General features: G+C 41.4%; 1 protein-coding gene across 12 annotated transcripts in view; it reads left to right on the top strand.

Moving 5' to 3' along the window:
• KAT7 (lysine acetyltransferase 7) overlaps window positions 1–14,771 on the top strand; it is a gene marked incomplete at both ends in the record, with an annotated part of 29,917 nt that extends 15,146 nt beyond the window's left edge. For 6 of the 12 annotated variants that reach the window (XM_079726118.1, XM_079726117.1, XM_079726126.1 and 3 more), the window contains 9 exons: window positions 562–660; window positions 3,304–3,414; window positions 5,036–5,227; window positions 7,656–7,745; window positions 8,041–8,181; window positions 9,281–9,374; window positions 11,865–12,011; window positions 13,068–13,174; window positions 13,810–13,911. In XM_079726118.1, coding sequence (XP_079582244.1) covers window positions 562–660; window positions 3,304–3,414; window positions 5,036–5,227; window positions 7,656–7,745; window positions 8,041–8,181; window positions 9,281–9,374; window positions 11,865–12,011; window positions 13,068–13,174; window positions 13,810–13,911 — 1,083 coding nt within the window. Of the gene's footprint in view, window positions 1–561; window positions 661–3,303; window positions 3,415–5,035; window positions 5,228–7,655; window positions 7,746–8,040; window positions 8,182–9,280; window positions 9,375–11,864; window positions 12,012–13,067; window positions 13,175–13,809; window positions 13,912–14,727 lie in introns of those variants that run through there. The other 6 variants (XM_079726124.1, XM_079726123.1, XM_079726119.1 and 3 more) reach the window with 3 other exon arrangements.
• Window positions 14,772–16,232: the final 1,461 nt, after the last annotated feature.

Genomic DNA, 16,232 nt, shown 5'->3' with positions numbered 1-16,232 from the left:
GAATACGGCGATTCTGTTACTTTAGCTGTGTGGTCTTGGGCAGGTCAGCTAACCTCCCTAAACTTTATTTCCTTGAATAATACCTACCTGGCAGTGTAGTCAGCTAAATTATGCATGTAAAGTACCTGTTCCCAGTGCTTGGCAGGTAAAAGCACTCTACACTTGTCTTCATTGTCTATCTTGGGTTCTAAATCAGTTTTTAAATTTTTATTCATTTTCGTATCAGTACTTGGAAAACCGTAAGCATTCAGTAAATGCCTATTGAATTGAAATAATCTTTTATTCCCGTTGCTTCCATCCTTAGTTTATATGCTGTTTGGATTAATTTTAAAGTATTATACATTTCCTGAGCTCGTATTAACTGACAGGATAGTGTTCTAGGTGATGAGGGAACCCCATTTGGAGTTTTAAAATTACCGCAGTATCCACAGGGTGCCTGTAATGCATCTGGCGTCCCACCCCCGCCCCCGCCCCCTTCTTTGGTGTATGTTACTTTCATTTAGAAACTTAATTACATAATGAGTTTTCTAGCTAACTTCTCAACTTTCTCCTTTTTTTTAGGCACCAACAGAGAGGCAGTTGCGATATAAGGAAAAGGTTGCTGAACTCAGGAAGAAAAGAAATTCTGGGCTGAGCAAAGAACAGAAAGAGAAATATATGGTGAGAAAAAGTTAAATATTTAATTACCATGAACTCTTGCTATAACATTTGATTCCTTTTGGTTACTAAGATTCTGCTTTTCACATTTGCCATTTGGTATGCTCTGTAAGTAACAGGACTCTTCTCTGGCAGTTAGAGTTCACCATATATAATTCCCCAATAAGAGTGGAACTGGGAGTCCTCGAAAAACAAAATACTGTTAGAATTTAGATGAAAAAAAGTGGAATCCTTTAGTTTGTAAACCTCACTTTTTAAAGGGTTAAATTTACCCGCTCGAACAAATATCATGATGTTGGAGATGTCTGTGTAAGGAAGAGTATTCAAGCTAAGCAGTAGTGCATTTCCTTTAATGGAAGAATAAAATACCTACATGATAAAAGGTATTAATTGGGTGATACATTGTATAATAGGTCTTTTTGTAGTATTTTAATTTATTTTTCTAGTTTTAAAAGTAGTGCACGTTTGTAATAAAACATATAGAACAATTAAGGCAAGTATTCCAAAATAAACACTAATCCTACTACCTAAAAATAACCACAGCTAGCATTTTGGGATAAAACTTTCTAGCTTTTTACAATGCCTTATTTACATAGTTTGGATATTACTATAAGTACAGCTTTTAATTCTGTGTTTTCATTTACCTATCTTAAGCTGATTTCCCCGTTTGATTAAAAATTCTTCCAAAAATTTTTTGCACAAAATGTTAATTTTTAAGTAAAGATTTATTATAAATCTCTTCATAGCATTTACTTTGAAAATACCAACTATAGAAAAGAAAAATTAAAAAAAAAATCACCCTCCCAGCTATAAACCACTGTTAACGTTTTGGCATCTTCTTCTGATGTGTATCTTTATTTTTTCATGGAGTTGGACTCTTTGTTTATTTAGTCATTAGAATAGATTATTAAAAGTATGGTTTGTGAATACTTAGCATGGCTTCATTAAGACGGAAACATGCCCAACTATGTATTTGCTTTTGTGGTAGCAAATTTACTACCATTTCCTACCATCTCCATTTACCCGTAAGGGTATCATTTTTAAGACAGTGTGGTAGTCATCACTGTCTTAAAAATGATACCCTTACGGGTAAATGGAGATGGTCCAGTTTGAGATGTGTGGAGGCTGTGGGGTGAGTTTGTAGCTCAACACCTGCTCCAGACTGTGCTGGGTTTGTAGAGAGGGAAGGCTCTAGAAATGGGCTGTGGGGGGGAAGTTGTATGCTTCCCCTCTGTCTTGTTCAGTGTTTTTATCTACACGTTGGGTAGAGGTGTAATAATACGATAATACCATTTATTGAGTGCTTGTGTGCTAGGTAGGCACTGTGGTTATGTTGCTCCCATAATCTTTGTTACAAAGATGGATGGTATTTGACCTGTTTTATAGATGGGAAACTGAGATTTAGAGGGGTAATTTTCCCAGAATCATACAGGTAGAGAGAGTGTCTGAAGTAAAAGCTCCCGAAATTTACCTTACATTTGCTTTCCACTAGTTTGGGCTAGGTTATTTGGACTGAACCTTCCTGGTAAAAATGCTGGGTAGGATTTTTTAAAGCTTTTTAAAAAAATTCATGAAACTAGAAGAAATAACTTATACTTAAAACCCAAGTATTAGATAACAGCCCAAATTTAAAAAGATACCCATCAGATGGGCCCAGATTAAGCAGAAGAAATTTTAATAGGGGTGAAGATGCTGGTGAGTGGTTTCTTCATATGATAATATATGAGCAAAGTCTGCTGAGTGCTTCCTGGGATGAGCCGTCTCCTCCTCTTAACAACCATTATCTTCTGTTCTCTGGGTGGGAGGTGGAGTCTAGGACGGAGTGGGATGGGCTAGAATCAAGGGTTAAAAGCGAAGTTTCCCCTGTGGAATTTCTTTCTTGTGAAAGGATACTTGTGTAGTGACTGCCATGGTAAGATTTGTTACTTATTTAAAACTGGATTATTTCTGTGATTCTAATTTTCTATGTCTGTTGTGTCCCTTGTTCTTGCTTAATATTGAATACAACACTTCTCAGAGGCCAGCCTTTTTCCCAGTGCACTTGGGCTGGACTTCTAAAGTAGGAACATGACGGTACCTTCGGTGGATCGTGTAGTGGTGGGTGCTGCAGCAGTTCAAGTGAAAGAGTTTACAGAAGACTGCTCAGTCCAACTGCCCCTTCCTACCTGCAGATTTTATTCAGTCTAAAAGCTTAGACTCGAAGGCTTAGAGATTCTAGTTTTTATTTGGTTTTGTTTTTAAATGGGGAGTATCCACCAAGGTTCCTTCCAGATCTCAGGATTCTAGGAATTGGTAGTGCCTTTGGGTTTGTTATATTTTGTTTCTTTGTATTGTCACGCACATTTTCAGAGAAAGGAATGGAAGCATAGAGTTCCAAAGAATGAAACTCGCTTTTGGAGGATTATAAGAGCATTTCCTTTCCAGGTTCACTAGGGTGGGTAGTGGATTTAACCTGTCTGGAATTAACCTGTCTGATAAATAGTTTATTTTGTACTCAATCCCTAGTGCCTAGTATAATGCCTAGCAAATAGCAGGCACTAAATAAATAGCTTATGGTTGTTCTTGGCCCTCTGGTTGGCATCCATTGAAATGCAATAGATTAAGTTCTTAGAAGCAGAGAGTATCACGCTCTGGTTATTTTCCTAGGAACACAGGCAGACCTATGGGAACACTCGGGAACCTCTTTTGGAAAACCTGACTAGCGAGTATGACTTGGATCTTTTCCGAAGAGCACAAGCCCGGGCTTCAGAGGATCTGGTGAGTAGTAAAACGTCCAAGCTGAGGACCACTTGTGAGGGGCACTTGGAACTACCAAGAAAAATGATTAGCAGTCAGTTTGATGGGGATTAGATATACCTTGCTGGTTGACTCTTTCCCCTTCCCCCAGCCATCCTAATTTGAGACTTTCTTCCTTCCCATTCATATTTAAAATTAAACACCCCTCCTCCCTTCCCTTGTCCCTTAAAGTTTTTCCTCCCCACCTCAACTCCTGGAAGGACCTGTTTTGTGGAGGTGGTTAGCTGGGTAAAACAACAGGTATCCCTTTGTGCCAGGTGGGTCATTTGCAATTCCGAGAACCTCTAGACTGGGAGATAACCCCTCTCTGTTGTCCTCTTAACCGAAACAGGAACTCCCCTTTGCAGGGTTGCCTCAGCCCTTCATTACAGCTATAAAAGAATAAAAAGAACGGTGAAGAGGAATAATGGACACAGTTGTTGTCAGATATTTTAGAATTGTTCTTTGACACAGCCTGGTTTCATGTATCAAGATGGTTTCCTCTTCTGATTTTTATTTATAGTTACCATTTAGTTTTGAATCCCTAGGCAGAATTTTCAACAATTTCGCTTTAAGAAAATTGTGATTGAGGGGTCTTCCCTGGTGGTCCAGTGGTTAAGACTCTGTGCTTCCACTGCAGGGGGCATGGATTTGATCCCTGGTCTGGGAACTAAGATCCCGCATGATGCACGGTGCGGCCAAAAAAAAGAATTGTGATTGAGTTTACCTCGGATTTAAGGAACTGAATGTCTTCAAGGAAATTTAGCTTGTAAAGTGAATTTCATCTTCCTCTTTAAAAAAATTATATTGAATACTTTATTTAAAAATTCTTGAATAGACTTGTTGAAAGTTTTGTGGGAGGCAGGGTTTGATAACTGCCCTTGGCTAGGCTGGGTTGCTGCTGCTGGTTTTCTCTATCCTACCCTGGAACAGAGGATTTCCTAGGCCAGCTTTTCACAACTCTTTACCTGGTTATTCAAAATTATTTCTGTAGCCAACTCATAGCCGCTGAGTGGGGACAGCCATCCAAAAATACCTTCTACTTTCTAGCTTTAGATTCCAGAATTAAAGCATCATCCCTCTTTCAAAAATATTTTTTAAAGGACCTCAGTTGAGAGGATGGCTGCCATGGGTGTATGTCATGCAGATCCTCGCAGCTTTATAAAAGCTGCAGATATGTAAAGCACATTCTAAAGAATCTTTTGTTCCGTTTTAGAATGTTTCGTAAAGGTGTAGGGAGTATTTGTGATAGATTGCCTTTTATAATTCAGTTTGGTTCTGGCTGGTAAAAATAAAATTTTACCAAGGACTTGTTCTGATGTTCAGGAGATGAGGCCCAAAGTGTGGTAGGGAGCAGAGAAAAGCCACTATTGAGATCTGTGCTCTGGGCAGTGCAGATAGTAAGTGCATTTTCTGTAAGCTTCCTGGTTCTGGTTATCTATGCTCCTGTAGTTCTCTTCAGTGCAAGTTTCTCATGAGATAGAAGCCAAATCTGATTTTTTTTTTTTTCTCATAGCCTAGCATGGTGGCATGCACACAGCTTAACAACAACAGAAATGATCAATTCTAATCCTCCTTTGACTTAATTTCTTGTCGACAATAGGAGAAGTTAAGGCTGCAAGGCCAAATCACAGAGGGGAGCAACATGATTAAAACAATTGCTTTTGGTCGCTATGAGCTTGATACGTGGTACCATTCTCCCTATCCTGAGGAATATGCACGACTGGGACGTCTTTACATGTGTGAATTCTGTTTAAAATACATGAAGAGCCAAACAATACTCCGCCGACACATGGTAAGTTGTTTGGGGGTCCATGACCGTGGTGGTGATAAGCTATGGGATCTCTAGATTTAGACATCTATCTAAGCACCTCTAAGTGGTCCACAGAAACGGGACGAAGGCACAGGAAATTGAAAGCCACATTTCAGAGTCGGGATATACAGCCTGTGGCAAGCCTGGGTGGCCCTTAACCACATCCTGTCATACTCATCTCCCTGTCTTTTTTCTTGCTGCCTGCTCTTATCTGTTTCTCCCTTGGGATGTGAATTACCTCTGCCCACAGTTTTTCTGCGTCTCAACTAGATGAAAATAAATGGACTTCATTAGATAGACCTTCATTAGACAGAAATGGGACTTGACTCACCTTTTGTGTCCCTAGCAGCTAGCATGGGCAGTTAATGCCCCATAAATGTGTGTTAAATGAACACTTGCTTAAGAAAGACAAATTACGAAATTAACAGAATGGGTCCTTAGGTCAGCCTCTCCCTTGAGTTGCTTAGTGTCTTCTGGTTTCTGAACGGTCTTATTCCTGTGAAAATAGGAATAAACACTTGAATCTGATTTTATTGTTGACAGATGTGCTCACTAGGTATTTTGCCGTTTTAAGCCATTTTTCTTTCCCTAGTTATGGAATGAAAAGTTTTGTCTTAAAGGGAATTTCTGCCATGGAGCAGGGATGGGGAAGGGTCGGGGGTGGAGATTAGTCTGTCAGGCGGGGAAACCTATTGTTTTCTTATTTCCATAGTCACAACGTAATTGGGGCTCTAAGGCCTTTTAGGGTGTCTCTTTTCCCTTCCCCTTCCGTCTTTATTTCCCAGGATTTCCACATGCTGAGAATCTATAACCCAGACTTCCTGTGATTTCTGTCATAACACTCTTCTCCCCAGTTTGGTGATAACTGCTTTTTTGTGTTCCCAACTCTGGAGTACGTAGTGGCCCAGAACTGCCACTGCTAATTAAGCCCTCTAGACTCCAGCCCACTAGGCTCCCACTAGACTGGGTGGGGAAGGATTGGGGGAGGGGGGGAGGGGAGGGGGAGGGGAGGGAGGGCAGGTGGGTGAGGGAGGACTGGACTCCATGATTGAAGACCATGGAGATAACCTAATTTAGGGTTTGCTATGTGAGAGACTGGTATTGTTATTGATAGGAACTGCTTACTATTTATGCCCTTTTTCTTTTTGTTTCTGTTTATTTAGTGGCACTAACCAATGAGGTAGCAAAAAGGCAAGAAATAGTAGTAGGGGGAGAGAACAAAGGGCCTGGATACATCTGAGGATCAAGTAAACATTCTGAATATTTGAGGTTCTCTACTGTATTATATGAGTTACAAAAATTGAATTTCATGAACTAAAAACCTATTTTAATTCACACCTCTGAAGACTCCTATTGCTTTAGGCATAATCACAGAAATGGGCTTTCTTTGGCCATTTGGCCAACAGTTTGGCTTCTGTTTCTGAACAGATAATTGTTGTTCGTTTGCTTATTGTTGGGAAAAGCCAACATGAGTAAAGGGGTGGAGATAGGAACAAACTACAGGTGGAGCTTTCTTGAAACAAGACCAGAGTTACTGCATATGTGGCCTTACATGTGACAAATCGAGGCATGGTTCTTGAGTTGACCAAAAGAGTCACAATAAAATTTAATAAAAAATATTCCATATACATATGCCTTCTAAATGATATTTTAGAAAGTATTTTACATAAAACCTTTTAAAAATTCACCCATTTACAGCAGTGGCTTCCTGGCTGCATTAAATCTGTTAGCAATTGAGGGCGAGGAAAGGAGAACCTTGTGCCCCCTTGTGGCCAAGTCAGTGTCCGTTGTCCTGTCTTCCTCCCTCCTCCACTCCCCCTGCTTCCTGCTGCTCAACCAGGCTTCCTTGCCTTTTTTTAAGCCACAGAAGGACATGCTCCTATTTCATTATAGTATAACAAACGGAACACTTGGAGAGGGGGGGCATGGTTTTTATCACTGGGTCTGTTTTCTCATCTGAAAAAAAAAGACCATAATGGTTTAGGTGGTAATGAGAAGTTTCTGGTAAAGGTGAGAGTACCTTTACTTAGCAACTCTCAGCTGCTGGAAATAAGCTGCTTAAGAATTTCCTGTTGGCACAAGGCATTTTATAATAAGCTAGGGGTATTTTTTTTTATTTATTTTGCTTTTACGTGGTAGATGATTTTAATCTCCTGGGTTGGAACAGTGCCAGAATATAATCCAGAAAACCTGTTCCAAACTGCTATAAAAATACCATAAATATATTGCAGTGACTTTAGAAGCCTTTATTTGTTTCACTAAAAAGAAAATCTGTTTTGCTATATGTTCTCAGGTTTGTCCAGCTGTCCATCTCAGCTAACTAAATTTGACCTGTGATTCCTTTTCCCTTTTGGGCAGCAGTCTTACTGGGAAGGTTTGTTTCTCTGATGTGAATTCCATTCTCTTGCAGGCTAAGTGTGTGTGGAAACACCCACCCGGAGATGAGATATATCGCAAAGGTTCAATCTCTGTGTTTGAAGTGGATGGCAAGAAAAACAAGGTAAAAAGTGCTGACATCAGAAAAGGGGGTGAAAGTGTTGTACATTCACAGGTTTCAGAAATTTGTTTTATGTGCTGACATCAGAAAAGGGGGTGAAAGTGTTGTACATTCACAGGTTTCAGAAATTTGTTTTATCTCCATCTCACCTTGTAAAGAAGATAGAACTCTTCTATTGGCCAAAATACACAATTTCTGCTTCATTAACAATAATGGTATGACCTTTAAATTTTAGGCCTTTATCTGATAAGTATAAGAATCACTGGCCCACACATAAATGTTGTTTCTCTACTTCCAGATCTACTGCCAAAACCTGTGCCTGTTGGCCAAGCTTTTTCTGGACCACAAGACATTATATTATGATGTGGAACCCTTCCTGTTCTATGTTATGACAGAAGCAGACAACACTGGTTGTCACCTGATTGGATATTTTTCCAAGGTCAGCAGGATCTGGAGATTAAGAAGCTGATGACCAGAGCAGGGTGATTGATGTTGGCATATGGTGGCTCAGATCACTGATGGAAAGGGGCAGTTCCCTGGGCAGCGAGGACAGCCCTGCTCTTAAAGGCTGGCAGGGGGTGGGGTGGAAATCCACAGATCAAAGATTATCTAATGAAAATGTGCAATTCTTTATTAAAAGCTTCTGATTTATTCATTTCTGGACTTGTGGATTGAAGCTGCCCATTAATTACTGGCCAGGGCCCTGCCCACTAACCCACAAGCCCACATCTTGTAGTCAAGCCAACCAACTCTCCTGGCTTTTGCCCTCCTTCGTGTTATTAGCTTAAAACCAGGAATATGTTCCTTTTGCCTGGTTTTCTAGCTGGGCTCCTTCAGTTGATAATGCCACTGTGCCTTTAAAGACTCAAGGCCAAATTTTGCTTATGACTTTTTAATATAACAACTTTATTGAAATATAATTCCCCTACCATACAATCCACTCATTTAAAGTGTATGGTGTAGTGGTTTTTAGCATATTCACAGAGTTGTGCCACCACCTGGCAGTCACCACAATCAGTTTTTGTTACCCCAGTAAGAAACCCCGTACCCATAAGTAGTCACTCCTCATTTCCACTCATTCCCTCCCAGCCCGACTGTCTCTGTAAGTTTGCCTGTTCTGGACATTTCACATAAATGGAATCATGCAGTATGTGATTTAATTGTGTTTTGACCCCCTTCCAGAATGGGGACTTACTGTTTGGATTCCCTCCCTTCTCCAGTAGGCAACACTCTTTTGAAATACTGCTTTTAAAGAGGGCTGCTCTAGACTGACTCACGTTCTAAACCTTCTTGCCTTGCTCTGTGCCTGTAAGGAACCCAGAGTCAGCCCCCTTAAGATGAGACTGGAAATCTTAGAGCTAGGGAAACCCTGGGATCATCATAAAGGGTGTGGATGTACCAGCTATGAGCCTGACGGCCACTCCTCAGGACTAGTTAGCATATATTTTGCAAGCAACCTTGTTTTGTATCTGTGGGACTGCTGACACCTTTGGTTCCAAATTCTCATGACCCGCTCATCTGTTTGCTCTTGATTTTAGGAAAAGAATTCATTCCTCAACTACAATGTATCCTGTATCCTTACCATGCCTCAGTACATGAGACAGGGCTATGGCAAGATGCTCATTGATTTCAGTAAGTGAAACAGGAAAGTCATAAGTTCCACAAGCAGGGACCATGTGAATATTGTTGTTTGTCTTTTTGTTCTGTGATCTATCTATACAGTTCCTGGCACGTAGTGGAATTACACTGGTATTAAGTGAATGAGTAAGTGGAAGAAACCTGAACATTGTCAGTTGGCCTGATACACATTGAACACTCAAATGAATACAGGACCCTGAGTTGGTACCTAACGGTGGGAGATATAGAGGATAGTAAAGTAAGCTCTTTAGGATTACCCCAGTTTGAGACTTACCAACAGCACATACATGCATAAGACTTCAAATTTGTTCTTGGGTGTTAAGAATTTTAGTTTTGTAAGCTTTTGTCTAGAGGCAGTCTTATTAATCATGGATTCTGTATTGGGGAATTTGCCTACTCATTAAAATGTATTCATAAGCCCAAAATCAATCAGCATGCCCATGGCAACAACAACAAAAAAGTCACCATGCATTCCCAGATGAGGTTAAACAAGGTGCCTCGTTTCAGCTCTCTGTGTTTAAGCCAGTGTCCTTTTCACGGTCTATTAGTGCCATGTCATTCATATTTTTGTGCCTTTTTTTAATCTTTATTTATGTGGCTGCACCAGGTCCTAGTTTCCTGGGATCTTCGTTGTGGTGTGCGGGACCTTTAGTTGCAGCATGCATGCGGGATCTAGTTCCCTAACCAGAAATCAAACCTGGGCCCCCTGCATTGGGAGTGCAGAGTCTTAACCACTGGACCACCAGGGAAATCCCCGTATTTTTGTGCTTTTTGTTATTGATTTTCTTTTTTTTTTTTGGCCATGCTGCACAACTTGTGGGATGTTAGTTCCCCAACAAGGGATTGAACCTGGGCCCTTGGCAGTGAAAGCGTGGAGTCCCAACTACTGGACCACCAGGGAATTCACTGTTGGCTGATTTTAAATGGTCCCTAAGCATAGTGCTGAAGTACTGTCTCGGAAGGCTGTGATGTGCCTTACAGAGAAAGTGTGTTTTATAGATAGGTTTTATTCAGGCATGCATTATTGTGCTGTTGGCTGTTAGTTTACGGTTAATGAATCATCGATATGTATTAAATAGGTGTTTTTAAACAGAAGCACATAAAACGAGGTTATGTATTGATTGGTTGACAAAAATATGACCAGCAGCCCACAGGAACCTAACCCTGTATCTCCCCTAAGAGCAGTGGTTCAATAGTCGCTAATTCAGTGTTCACTGTGACTTTGTAGAATATAACTACTGTGAATAATGAGATTCAACTGCGTTTTATTCGATATTCACTGTAACATGACATATTTTAGTCAAATTAGAATTCTTAGAAACGGTTTTGTGATCCTTTTTTTTTTTAAGCCATCTGGTAAGAGATGAATCAGGAAATGGCACAGTCCACTAAGGGTGTGAGGGGATTGTATATCTTTGAATAGGTAACACCTATTTTATAAACTTTGTGGAAATTTTCAAACATATACAAAAGTAGCATAACAGTATAATAAACTCCCCTGTAATGATTACCATTTTATGGCCAATCTTGTTTTACCTATAGTCCCACCCTCAACTATTTTGGTATCTCTAAAAGAATAAGGTCTGTTATACTTAAAAAATACCGAAAAACCAAAAAATTCCTTAATGTCATAAATTATACTATTCAAATTTTCCTTATTTTGTGATTTTATTCTTTTAAAAAAAATTTATTTTTACTCAAATCCAGATAGAACTGATATTGGGATTGATAGATGTAGCTTATAAATCACTTTTAGTATGAAAGTTCCCACTCCATCTCTTTCTTTTTTTTCTTCGCTATTTATGTGTTGAAGAAAGCAGGTTAATTATCCAGTAGTTTCCTGGGGTATGAATCTTGCTGACTACATCCCCTTGGTGTTGAAAGTTAGACATTTAGATGTTAAAACTAGTGACTTAGTGAAATTCAGATAGTATCCATCCCCGCCCCCCACCAGTATTTCATAGGCAGTACTGAGATAACCCATTCTTAAAGTTCAAAAATTTGAAAAAGATTCATAGCTATATAGTGAAATGCCTTCCCAATCTCTGTTCCCATCTACCCTGTTCTTTGTTTTTGTTTTTGCTTTTCGGCTTTTTTTTTTTTTTCTGGCTGCACCACTTGGCTTGTGGGATCTTAGTCCCCGACCAGGGATCAAACCCAGGCCCCAGGCAGTGAAAATGCTGAGTCCTAACCACTGGACTGCCAGGGAATTCCTCATCTACTCTGTTCTTAACACATACGTACAGATAACCATTGATAAGTTTCTAGTGAAGCCTTTCAGAGTTTTTTTAATGTCTGTTATAAGTAAATGTAAATACACATTCGTCCCCTTTTGTTTGTACAAAGGCAGCCAACATAGTATTGCATTAAATGACTGAACCCTAATTGATATTGCAAAGCAGACTCTGCTCTTTAAATCTTTTTCCATGTTGGTACATTGTTCTTACTAGGGTGAGACACAGTGTCTGTATTGTTCCCTGGCAGGTTATTTGCTTTCCAAAGTGGAAGAAAAAGTTGGCTCCCCAGAGCGTCCACTCTCAGATCTGGGGCTCATAAGCTACCGCAGTTACTGGAAAGAAGTGCTTCTTCGTTACCTGCATAATTTCCAAGGCAAAGAGATTTCTATCAAAGGTTGGTTTTTGACTCTTAGAAAATGGTTGTTACTCAAGATGTTAGTTCCACTGAATGTTCTGACTTTTCTTTTTGGCCCTGTTCATGCTTTGTAACCTGCAAAGAAAATGCCCCATTCTGTGTTTCATCTGAATATGAGAGCAGAAGGCCCACTAACGTGGACCACTCACTAAAGGTGCCTAAGGATTCCAGAGTGTTTGGCCCTTGGGACTGGTTATACGATTTGGTTTCTTGGAACTGGTTATATGATTTGGTTTCTTACAGAGAAAATGTGGGTTTTTTTGTTTTTAAATTTTTTTTTTTTTTTTTTTGAGTTTTGAACTTTATTTATTTACTTATTTTTGGCTGCGTTGGGTCTTCGTTGCTGCACGCAGGCTCCCTCTAGTTGAGGTGAGCGGGGGCTACTCTTCGTTGTGGTGCGCGGCCTCTAATTGCAGTGGCTTCTCCCGTTGCGGAGCACAGCGCAGGCTTCGGTAGTTGTGGCTCGCGGGCCCCAGAGTGCAGGCTCAGTAGTTGTGGCGCACGGGCTTAGTTGCTCCGCGGCATGTGGGATCTTCCCGGACCAGGGCTCGAACCCGTGTCCCCTGCCTTGGCAGGCTGATTCCTAACCACTGCGCCACCAGGGAAGTCTAAAAATGTGTTTTATAGATAGGTTTTATTCAGGCATTCATTATTGCGTCTCAAATCTCAGGTTGCTGACACTTTAATTCTAAACAAAAGTCAAGAAAGAAGAAAAACTTCAAGTCTTGGCACACACAGGAAATTTTAACATCCCTGAATATTTATGTGAGGATGGAAGAATTTAGTTTGGTCTGTCTTTGACCTTGATTTTTATAGGGGCCAAATGGTTTCCTGCTGTCATATCCCTCTTCTGTAGTTATTTTAACTGGTCAAATGAATGCTTTGTAAGTTTCTTCTGAACAGCTTGGGTCAAGTAGTGAAGATTCCAAACATTTGGAGTCTGCGTCTGGATTTCCGCCAAAGGAAAGGGGGCCTTGGCGGGGCGGGGGTGGTGTCTGCATTTTGGCCAAGTTCTCAGTAGCTCTTCTGTTTCAGAAATTAGCCAGGAGACAGCTGTGAATCCTGTGGACATTGTCAGCACTCTGCAAGCCCTTCAGATGCTCAAATATTGGAAAGGAAAACACCTAGTTTTGAAGAGACAGGTAAAGTTACTATCAGCCTCTTGCTCCTTGCTTAATGTCCCTTGAGACCTAGCAGAGCAAAGTGGGGCCTTCACACCTTATAGGTAACCTTCCCTTCTTAAAGGAGTCTGACTCTACGCATCCTTTACTTGGTCTCATTGTTGGGCTTATCTTAAGCTCCTGTCTCAGATTTGAATGACAGACGTGTAAGCAGCTCCAGTTAAGCAGCTTTATGTTGCACAGTCGTGCTTCTATCCTTTGATGATTTTCTTAGATCGGATGAAGAGTACCCATCTGTGGAGGAGAATCTTCATAAACTCCAGGGCCTGTGGAAGTGGTTTTAGATTCCTTTAACAAATGCCGTCTCAACTCATGCCAATTTAAAATTTTTCTAAGTTGACTTATAACGTTTGATGATGGAAGATGAATAATGATTTTCAGGTCTTACTGAAGGCATAGTAGGAAGAAATGGATTAGGTAGGAGAGCACTGGGTAAATCAAAAGAGAATTTTTTTAGATATACCTGCCTCACACCTTAGTATATTATTAACTATATAATGGCCATTTCTTCTTTGCTGATAATCCTTTTGAAATCCACTTATAAACATGTTTTAGTTGAATGTATATAATACTTTTTCCCCATTGTTCTCCCTCAGGACCTGATTGATGAGTGGATAGCCAAAGAGGCCAAAAGATCCAACTCCAATAAAACCATGGATCCAAGCTGTTTAAAATGGACCCCTCCCAAGGGCACTTAAAGTGCCCGGTTACTCCGAGCCAGCGAACCCCAGCAGTAGGAATCCGTACCCTAGGGATCTGTCTGTCATTTCTGTTGCTCTTGTGATTGGCAAGTGCAGTATCCTCTGGGAAGGCCCCGCCCCCCTCAGGGCTGTCCTGGCTCCGCCCTCCGTGCACACTGCAGACGCTGGTTCTGAGGAACTGTTGCTCGGCCTCAGTGAGGTTGCCCGGATGGGATCCTGCACTAGACTCGAGTGCGGGTCCCTCGTAGCACTGACCCAAGGTGTTCTGTTTTGGTACTGTACCTGTCCAGTCACTGGTTCTCTCCTCTGGCCCCATGAGGTTGTGTCGTGTCTCTAAACTTTGTAATAGTGCTTCTTCTTGCCGCCCCAGTCACCAGACCACCAACCACGGTTACTGCCACCAGGACATTCCCAGTTACTCCTTACCTGTGTTCTTGGAGGGGCGGGGAAGAGGTAACACTTCTGAGTGTATGTGTGTGTGCTGGGAGGGGTCCCTTCCCTTCGGATTTCATCTCACTTTAAGTTTTTTCCTCCATTTTTCCTGAAAGACCTGTTTTTGATCAGTATCAGGCTGACCAGAGCCAAATACTTTTGAAGCCTCGCAGGGATTAGTCTTGGTTACAGCACATTATCTGAATGAGATGGAGAAAAGAATTGAGAAGTGGTGATTCTGTATTTGGATTTGAGTTCACCTGTGGGCAGTGGGCAACGTCTTGGTGGAAGGGAATGGAATACTACTTTTTGCCTCACCAGAAAGTGCCCAGTAGTAAATGTTTTCTTCTCTTCACTCCCTGCCCGTCTTTACGTTTGCAGGTGCCAAAGTAATTTCCAGTTCTCCCTCTCATGCTGCATGTTAACTGGTTAATTATACTGCAGAAACCTTTTCACCAGTACCAGTCTGATATAGCATCCCTATGCTTCCACATAAGTTACACTGAAGTTACACTGCTTTTGTCCGAACATCCTTGGAGAAGTGATTGAAAATGACTTCCGTGTCTCAGCCCATGACTCAGCGAGGCAGAATGGCCGCCCCTGCCAAGGTTCGCTTCCCTCTTCAACAGTGCCTCCCCCTCCCTCTAAGACTGAAGTGCTTATGCCCTTCCAAGAACTCCTCCTCCATTTCCTTTTTGGGATTTACCACCATCCCCCCATTCTCTGGTCTCCTATTTTTGGTGTTGTTTAAGTGAAGGAAGAGATGCTCCCTCTAATTTCTCTCTAGCCCATTATAACCTGCTATCTTGGGGCAGCTTTTGATGTATGACATGTCACCCTTTCCAACTTGGTCTCTACAACACCGCTGTCTTCATGTGGAACCCTCACCACAATCCCAACTCTGGTCATTTGTGCCTTTCTCTTGTCATCTTTGTACACTACTTATATTCACTGTGGGTTGGGGGGAGCTAATTTTAAGCATGTTCAGTGGCAGCTCCCTGCCAGTTTCAGTGTCACTGTTAAAATTTATCCAAAAGCAACTTCACTGGGGGTTTTCTTAAGGGGTAAAGGCCTTTTACAGAAGCTAATCCTTCCCCACATGTGGTAGAATGTGCTGTTCTATATCTGCTCCTCAATAAAGCATGTTCTCTGCTCAAGTCTTGTTTCACCTAGGAGCTCTCATTTTGAGTACAAAATGGTGCCCCTGACCTGCTGCTAATAGGTAATGCACTTGGGATTTATTTTCCTAGCAGTAAACTGACTGTTGAGGGATGTGGTTTGTGGCTGGGGAAGGTTGTTTCTTCCTCTGTGATGCAGGGTATCTGTGGAGGCAGTGCTTACTCTGAGCTTGTTTACTTGATGGGATAAACTCTCCCTGCCACACTCTGGTTCCAGATAATAGGTATGCATAGCAATACGTAGTCTGTATGATCCATTCTTTCATTAAGTTCATTAAGTTCAAGGACAGAAAACCCAGCAGGAAGTTAGGACACATGGGGTACAGTCGGTAGCTGTGGGAAGTGGGAAAAGGTGGGTCCCTTCTTGTCTCCAGGCTTATTTGCCAGTAGTGAGCAGTGCCACCTCTAATCATTGTCTCTCTCGGGTTGAGATGATTTCTGAAAGTAGCTGCATTTTCCTGTAGCATTTACCTAGAGCAGGAAAAGGGTGGCCGGGCACTTCGCTATATGGTGGAGAGGAGGAGGGTGGTTTTGCCCACTGCGGCCAGCATGGTGAGAGCTTCTCCTGGCAGACAAACTGAGGGTCCTCCTTGGTAAGCTTAGAGTCCAGTGTGTCACTTGACTGGGGGTGGGAGATGGGATGGAGAGAAGCTCAAGCTTATAAAAAGACCCTTCTTACACATCTTAGAAAGATGTGTGCCCACATCT

The sequence above is a fragment of the Hyperoodon ampullatus genome (assembly GCF_949752795.1).
Source record: "Hyperoodon ampullatus genome assembly, chromosome: 19".
Lineage (NCBI taxonomy): Eukaryota > Metazoa > Chordata > Mammalia > Artiodactyla > Ziphiidae > Hyperoodon > Hyperoodon ampullatus.
Note: the sequence above shows the minus strand (reverse complement) of the source record. Positions and strands in the feature narration are given on the sequence as shown.